The sequence below is a fragment of the Musa acuminata genome, unplaced genomic scaffold, assembly GCF_036884655.1.
Source record: "Musa acuminata AAA Group cultivar baxijiao unplaced genomic scaffold, Cavendish_Baxijiao_AAA HiC_scaffold_1138, whole genome shotgun sequence".
In the NCBI taxonomy this organism is placed as follows: domain Eukaryota; kingdom Viridiplantae; phylum Streptophyta; class Magnoliopsida; order Zingiberales; family Musaceae; genus Musa; species Musa acuminata.
The window spans coordinates 4407269-4416658 of NW_027021350.1; the positions used below are offsets into that span (position 1 = coordinate 4407269).

Genomic DNA, 9390 nt, shown 5'->3' on the forward strand with positions numbered 1-9390 from the left:
TAAGAAGAAGATGACCAACCTACAGAAGGATAAAAAGTAATACTAAAATAATATTCATTTGTAAGATGATGTGTGAAAGGAGGACCAAAACACTCTCATAGTGTTCAGGATATATACAGAAATAAATTCTAATTTACTAAAAATTAATTTTTCTATTTAGAACTCTAATCTAAATTCTAATTTACCGCAAGTCAAAGTCTTCTTGACCAGCGACGTATAGACCAGTAGGTAGAAAAGGAATCCTTGGAATGCTAGCTCATCTTAGGGATGTGAGGTTTCTCACCGCTCATCTTTCTCTGCATCAATCAAATTTAAAGAAGACAACCCCACGTTTTTTGTTTTATTTCTTGCTAGTCGCTCATATGTCAAACAGTACTTATCCCACTGATTGAGACCGATGCTATCAATTTCCAAAAAGCCGTATTAATCATGACGACTTTCATCCTTAGGTATCTATCATTTTACCCCGACGATGATGGAACAAAAACTTGGCCCTCACTCTTACGTCAAATGATAACCATTGGTTCCGTCCATCTGAACTCTTACCTCTTTCGTCACATATGAAGTCTCCGATGGTGAAGGTGACTTGTGTGCTCTCAGTCGAAGTCTTCTTTAGAGAGCGAGTCGGGACAATTAATTCCATGCATGAGGTAACGGAGTGGAGAAAGTTTGAGCATCATGGAATGGAAGAAATTGTGTGCTTCAGTTGGCTTACAAATTTGTGATTTGGCATAGCGTAGCATGCACCTCCACCTTCGCCCTGTTCTTCTGATTATGGCGGCCAGGAGTAGGTAGGTAGGGAGGGAGATCAAACTGCGCGCCATGGCTTTCCCTTTACGCTTCTTATCATCACTGTTGTTGTGCCTCTTGGCCCTCCTCCTCCATCGGGCCACGGTGACAAGTGGATGTTTCAGCATGGAGAGGGAGGCACTGTTGGACTTCAAAGCTGGTGTCCGAGACACCCGCAACCGGCTATCTTCTTGGACAGGCCACCACTGTTGCACATGGAAGGGAGTGGCCTGCGACACCACCACTGGCCACGTCGTCATGCTGGACCTCCGAAACACCAATACATATGGTTGGGAATTACGCGGTGAGAGGATGAACTCGTCATTGCTTGCTTTATCACATCTGGAGCACTTGGATCTTAGCTTCAATGATTTCAGCAGAATCCGCATACCGGAATTCATCGGCTCCTTCGAGAAACTGAGATACCTCAATCTATCTTCTACATATTTCTTGGGAGGAATACCTGCTCGGCTGGGGAACCTTTCGAGCCTCTACGTTCTTGATCTAAGCGTTGCCTTATACGTCAATGATCATGGAGACGGATATCCCGTCGACAACCTCGACTGGCTCTCCCATCTCACGTCCTTGAAGAACCTGGACTTGAGCGGGTTGAACCTAACCGATGTCCCAGATTGGTTCTCATCCGTGAACATGCTGCCTTCCCTCCAAGTGTTAAGTATGTCTTCCGTTGGTCTCAATACCATCCCAGCATCTGTTGTCCACGTCAACTTCACCTCCTCTCTTACTGTGCTTGATCTCTCCTTTAATAATTTCAACTCCACCTTACCCAAATGGTTGGGGAATATTAGTAGTCTTACCCATCTTGTTCTCCATTATTCTGGGTTCTATGGTGTTATTCCCGATGCAATTGGAGACTTGGGCAGACTGAAAGAATTGCGTATGCTGGGCAACCAATTGACAGGAAATTTGAGTGGTTGGTTGGAGCAAATGACGAATCTCATCATTTTAGATCTCCGATATAATTTATTCAACGGTTCCATGCCTTCCTCTGTTGGTAAGTTCTCTAATCTCACTGAATTGTATCTCCGTGGAAATTCTCTCGAAGGTGTTATTTCAGAAGTTCATTTTGAGAATCTTACAAGATTGCAAGTATTAGACTTGTATGACAACTCCATCACCATATCAATTGGGCAGACTTGGGTCCCCCCTTTCCAACTCAGATATGTAGATTTAACCAAATGTGAGTTGGGACCTCAATTTCCAGAGTGGTTGCAGTTCCAAACACAGATCGAAGAATTATTTTTGAAAGACTGTAAAATTGCAGGGACAATGCCCGCTTGGTTTTGGAATATTTCATCTTCTACCATCATATTTTTAGACCTTTCCAACAACCAAATAGGAGGCAAGCTGCCATCTTCTTTAAAGTTCACCAAGTTGGAAACATTACATTTGGAATCCAATAGATTTGAAGGTCCATTGCCAACGATGCTACCGTCTACACTTGATACTCTATTCCTCTCCAATAATTCCTTTACAGGACAATTGTCGATTTGGCCCTATGTCACATCAGTGGGACTCTCAGATAACATGCTTGACGGTGGCTTATCTTCATCAATCTGCCAATGGACATATCTCGAATACCTTGACCTTTCGAACAACAAATTACTTGGTGAGATCCCTTATTGTCTGGGAAAATCATTACAAAATCTTTATTTCTTAGATTTGGGCAACAACCACTTATCGGGTGAAATTCCACACACGATCGGTTTTTTAAGTAGGCTTTGGTATTTGCAACTGAAAAATAATAGTTTTTCGGGTGAGGTTCCTTTGTCATTGAAAAATTGTACAAAGTTACAATTTCTTGATCTAACTCAAAATAATCTTGTCGGAAGTATAACACTATTGATGGGAGATAATCTACAACAACTGATGGTGCTTCGTCTCCGTTCAAATATGTTTTCAGGAGTTGTGCCTTGGCAAATTGTTCGATTTGAACAGCTTCAAATATTGGATCTTGCCAATAACAACTTCTCTGGTTCAATACCTCACGACATTGGTAATTTAAGTACCATGAGATCGACATCACAATATTATGAATATTGTAATTATCACATAGATGTCGTTATAAAGGGACAAGATCTTGATTATTCAAAATGCAGCATAACTTTTATGAAAAGTTTGGATCTTTCAAACAATAGACTAACCGGAGAGATACCAAAAGGAATTGGAGACCTTGCAGACCTCAAGAACCTAAATTTATCAAGAAATCATTTACAAGGGAAAATCCCTTGGGAGATAGGAGGAATGAAATCATTAGAATCCCTTGATCTATCGATAAATGACTTTTCTGGTAGCATTCCTGAGAGCTTATCGGCTTTATATTCCTTGAGCTACTTGAATTTATCATATAATAATCTTTCGGGAAGGATACCAACCGGTTATCAACTCCAAACACTCAATGATCCATCCATTTACATGGGCAATGCCGACTTATGTGGACCACCAACTTCCAAAAGTTGCTCTAATAATAAAACAACTCAAAATGATATACAAGAGTACGAGAAGGAGATTTCCGAGTGGCTATGGTTCTATATTAGCATGGTACTAGGATTTGTAATGGGATTTTGGATATTTTGTGGTATTCTCTTCCTCAAAGACGCATGGAGGCATGCCTATTTCCATTTCATTGATGATATGTATGATTGGGTTTGGGTGCAATGGTAATTAATTCTTCGACGATTGTTGAGACGTTAATCCTAAAATTTCTAGTGTGGATGATCCCAGGCTTTTCGGTAGATGAAGAGAAGGTATGCTATCACTCTACTTTTTATTTATATGATATTTTGGATTCCTAGATGTTGGTTGTGATCAATGAAAACAGAATTTGTATTGTTCATCTAAGAAAGGATGGACTGCTATATTTATGGAGTTTGAGATCAATTTCTATGTAATGTGGTTGTTTACGGTCTTCTTCTATTTGATGTTTTCTTTCGTATAAAGATATGTTAGAGCTAGCCCCAGGAAATTTACCAAAGGATAATTTTGGCAACCCAACAAAAACAATAAAGCAAAAAAAATAAAAGCGACAAAAATACCAGATTTACGTGGTTTGGTCAATTGACCTACATTCACGGATAAAAGAAGAGCAAATCACTACTATAAAAGAAGGACTATTACAAATGCCTTAGGAAGATGTTTCTAGGTCATAAAACACCCGAATCTATTAAACAAGAAAAACCCAAACTATAAGCTCAAACTATTTAACTAAGTGTGGACTTAAACCCAAGGCAAACACTTAGGTTTTTCTTGTGATGCATCTTACTTCAAAGCCTAGGCCCTTATTTATAGTTTAAACAGGAGATACCAAACTTGATTTTCCTAATGTGGGACTATGTGGGACTTACCAAACTAACAAATCTCCACCTTGATATGTCCCAACAAAACTTGCTCCACCTTCTTCACAGAAGCCCTAATGGGCAATTACCAACAATGAACACCAACCAAGTCCAAGCACTGCTTGAACTTGTAAACCAAAAGAGGCTTCGTAAGCATATCAGTTGGATTGTCCTTCGTATGAATTTTCTGAACAAGAACCTTTCCCTCAGCAATAGTATCCCATTTGCATCCAATAATTTTCTTACCCGAAGGCAACTTCACAGGATCCCAAGTTCTATTTTGATGGAGAGATTCTATTTCTTCATTCATCGTAATCAACCACTTAGCGGAATTATCATAAGAAACTGCATCTGAGTAGGTAGTAGGCTCACCAACTTCACTTGTTTCTTCTACAATAGACAAAGCATATGTAACCAAATTTACATATCTTTGTGGTGGTCAAATATCTCTCCGTGGTCTATCCTTGGCTATGGAATATTGCTCTTCCTCTATATCATCTTCGTTAGTAGACTCGGGACCATCTACCGGTATTCTTTGAATAGAAGAGTTGGACTGAAAAAAATTAAAACTACCAATCTCAAGCTCCACCTGCTTTTGCGCACTATCATTTGTACAACTAGTAGATTCTTCTTTAGAAGATAACATAGACAATTCATCAAAAGTAATATCTCTACTGATTATAAATTTTGGGGATTTGGGATCAGAACACCATAATCTGTACCCTTTCACCCCAAAAGCATACCTAAGGAAAATGTATTTTTTAGCTCGAGACTCTAATTTTTCTTCATTTATATGCATATATGCTGGACACCCAAATATTTTTAAATCAGAGTAATCAGCAGGAGTACCTGACCAAACTTCCTCCGGAGTTTTAAAGTTAAGTGCTGCAGACGGAGCGCGGTTGACAACGTAACAGGTCATATTAATCGCCTCTGCCCAAAAGTCCTTTGTCAACCCTGCATTTTAGATTATACACCTTACTCTCTCCAAGAGTGTTCTGTTCATACGTTCGACCACACCATTTTGTTGAGGCGTCATCCTAATAGTGCGATGCCGAACGATTCTTTCATTTTTGTAGAATTCATCAAAGTCACCTTCACAAAATTCCATGTCATTATCTATTCGAAGCCGCTTAATCTGTTTACTTATTTGCTTCTCAATCAAAGCCTTCCATTGTTTAAAGGTTAGAAAAACATCATTTTTATGCTTCAGAAAATAAACCCAAACTTTCTAGGAATAATCATCAATGAAAGTTAACAGATACCTAGCACCACCCTTAAACTAAACATGAGCTGGACCCAAAGGTCTGAATGAATATAGTCAAGAGTACCTTTTGTTTTATGAACTATCGGAGAATTGAAGCTGACTCTTTTCTGCTTTCCAAAAATGCAGTGTTCACAAAAATCCAGTGGCCCAGTATTCTGTCCGTAAAGTAGACCCCTTTTGCTCAATATGCTCAAACCTTTTTTACTCATATGACCCAAAGGCATATACCATAATTTGGTGATATCAGAATCAGACAATGATGATGACGAGACTGCAACCGAGCCTGTGACAGTAGTTCCCTGCAAAATATATAAGCTACCAGACCTACATGCTTTCATAATAATAAGGGCATTTCTAGAAACTTTCATAACTCCACCTTCAACTGTATATTTATACCCAAGGGCCTCTAGGGTGCCTAAAGAGATAAGATTCTTTTTTAAATCAGGAACATGTCTAACATTAGTGAGCGTCCCCACAATACCATCATGCATTTTAATTCGGATTGTGCCTCTACCAACAACATCACACGCGACATTATTGTCCATCAAAACAATTCTACCATTACAAGATTCATATGTGGAAAACAAATCTCTATTGGGACACATGTGATAAGAACAATCCGAATCTAAAATCCATTCATTTTTAGACCTCGTCCTGTCATCAGTAGTAAAGGAAATATTTTCATCATTCTCATCAGCTGCTACACTAGCTTCAGCAAACTCAGTAGTTATTTTAATAATTTTTACCTTTTGCTTTAATTTATTTTTTAATTTAAAGCAATATCTGCATTCCAAATTTTACTTAATGTGCCCCATTTTATAATAATATCTGCATTCCAAATTTCTATGTATGGATTTAGATCTAGATTTAGATCTATCAAATTCTCTTTTATTCATTCTACCCATGACAACCAGACCCTCAGCTTGATTCCCTCTACTTTCCTAAGTGATATCTCTATCTATCTGCTCCTTAGATTTTAGTATAGATTTAATTTCCTGATACGAAATTATTTCTTTTCCATAAATCATAGTATCACGGAAATGCTTAAAAGATTAGGGAAGAAAACACAAAAGTAATAGGGCCTTATCCTCATCATCAATTTTTGCATATATATTCTCCAAATCCATCTATATTCTCCAAATCCATAACCAAGGAATCAAATTTATCAAGATGTGAGATTATAGATGTACCTTCAGTCATCCGAAGAATATATAAACTCTGCTTGAAGTAGAGACGATTCTCCACTGTCCTCTTTATATACAAGGCTTTAAGTTTGTCCCACATGTTCTTAGCCGTAGTCTCCGTAGTTACCTCCCGTAAAACCTCGTCAGAGATATTTAGAATAATGCTAGATCGGGCCTTCTTATACATACCCGCAAAATCTTCCTTTGACGTACCATCTAGAATATTCTCAGCTTCCTATAGTGCCAAATCAACTCAGTCTTGGACCATAATGGCCTTCATCTTGAGTTGCCACATGCCGAAGTTGACATTTCTGTCGAATTTCTCGACAACGATCTTTGTTATTGTCATTGTTGCCAAAAGATCACGAAACCAGGCTCTAATACCAATTTGTTAGAGCTAGCCCCAGAAAATTTACCAAAGGATAATTTTGGCAACCCAACAAAGATAATAAAGCGGAAAAAATAAAAGCGACAAAAACACCAGATTTACGTGGTTCGGTCAATTGACCTGCATCCACAGACGAAAGAAAGGCAAATCACTACTATAAAAGGACTATTACAAATGCCTTAGGAAGATGTTCCTAGGCCATAAAATACCCGAATCTATTAAACAAGAAAAATCCAAATTATAAGCCCAAACTATTTAACTGAGTGTGGACTTAAACTCAAAGCAAACACTTCGATTTTTCTTGTGGTGTATCTGACTTCAAAGCCCAAACCCTTATTTATAGTTTAAACAGGAGATACCAAACTTGATTTTCCTAATGTGAGACTATGTGGAACTTGCCAAACTAACAAGATATAGTTTAAAAATATGGTATATTGATTTTAAAGGAACAAACATATTACTTTCGAAATAATAAAATAGAGGAAGAGAAGGGTGGGTTTGGCAGGTGAAGAAAAGAGGAGAAAAAAATAAAATAGGTGTGAGATTTGATAAGGATGTTGTTTTTATATCAAGAGAGTAAGTTTTAAATTTAAAAGAGTATATATATATATATATATATGTATATGTATATATATATATATATGTATATGTATATATATATATATACATATATATATATATATATACATATACATATATATATATACATATACATATATATATATATACATATACATATATATATATATATATATACATATACATATATATATATATACATATATATATATATATATATGTATATATATATATATATATATATATGTATATATATATATATATATATATACATATATATATATATATATATATATGTATATATATATATATATATATATATATATATATATATATATATATATATATATATATATATATATATATATATATGTATGATTTTGAATTCCTCTATGCATTCCCTACCAATCAGAGAGTAAATAAAGCTATAGATTAATTATTCTAAAATTATTGAGTATGTTGTTATTTTAGAGAAAAAAATAGTAATAAGAAAGAAAATAATATGATTGTTTACTGGATTGGTTTATATTATTGGAATGATTTAGAAAAGAAGAAGAGTTTTGATTACCATATCAGTTATAATAATCTATGATTAACGTAAGTATCAAATGATTATGTCTAACTTGTTTTCTAATTTAATAATATATATTTGTTAATAATGAAGTTATGTGATTTGCAAATGTTAAATTGGCTTTTGAAAATAAGCTTGTCGATATTGCATTTGTTTAAAATAATTAAAATATTTAATTAGTATATTTTCCAATGCTATATTGTTGAACATATTTCAAATAAGGTGTCAATATGTTACTTTACATGATGGTTAATTGTTCTCAATTAGTTGGTTTTGATTTACACTTTATCAATTGTTGTTGTACATTGGTCTGACATAGAGATAAATGTATTACTTATATCATGGAGATTAAATATGATTTTGATCCTTGTCACAAGGATACAATATGGTCATACCCATTAGCACTTCGACTTCTATTTTAATATATGCCTTTTCTTATAGTCATGACCATCGATGAATTTAGATATGAAGGCTTAGTTATACTTATACTGATTCATGATTGATTAATAATAATCTTGGCATTAAAATGAAATCTATCCACTTATATTTTTCTATGCAAATGTATTAAAAAATTATGATGTCTTATTAAGCTAAAAAGTTGTGATTCGAAAAGCATGTAGAGTTATGTTTGGCCTTTATATAAGTGTATAGTTTTATAAAATGCATCTATGAGAAGCTTTGCTAATATATGAGTTTTGGTGTTTATTAAGTTGTGGTTGCTCATATCCTTGTTGTTAAAATTTTTCAGATGCCTGCGAGTAGATTGAATTTGGTTATGTATCAAGGCAACAAATTATATTGTTTATGGTTCAAACTCTTGTGACTTGTGATGTAATAATCCATTAGTGGGATGTCTTTGGTGAACTTATTTGTGTTTGAGAGCTCAATATGTAGCTGCTGGACATTATGGACGTATCTGTTTTGTATTGTGTCAAGTGCATGTATTTGGATTTAAGTTGCGTACAAGTTTAAGCCTTGCAATTCTCATATAAAAACTTATGGAACTGTGGTTAAAATATTATGACATATGTTGTGATGATGAAGGATTAAGAGAGGGAGAAGATGTTGACAACAACTCTTCCATCACCTTAGAAACCCTTATTTTCTATCGTCTTTTGCTTTACGGAATAATAGAAATGATAACTATATAAAAAATAGTCATTCTCAGATAAGAAAGAAAATATTATGATTGTTTATTGGATTGGTTTATATTAGTCGAATGATTTAGGAAAAGAAGGAGAGTTTTGATCACTATA

General features: G+C 35.2%; 1 protein-coding gene across 1 annotated transcript; it reads left to right on the plus strand.

Moving 5' to 3' along the window:
• Positions 1–552: 552 nt before the first annotated feature.
• Positions 553–9152, plus strand: LOC135671233 (receptor-like protein EIX1). Its single transcript, XM_065179234.1, has 2 exons — positions 553–1804; positions 8883–9152. The coding sequence occupies exons 1-2, from the start codon at positions 823–825 to the stop codon at positions 8894–8896; spliced, it is 996 nt and encodes a 331-aa protein (XP_065035306.1). The 5' UTR covers positions 553–822; the 3' UTR covers positions 8897–9152.
• The last annotated feature ends 238 nt before the right edge of the window (positions 9153–9390 follow it).

What these genes read in the sequence shown, in the direction of transcription:
- LOC135671233 (XM_065179234.1), top strand. Translation starts at nt 823, where the DNA reads ATGGCTTTCCCTTTACGCTTCTTATCATCACTGTTGTTGTGCCTCTTG.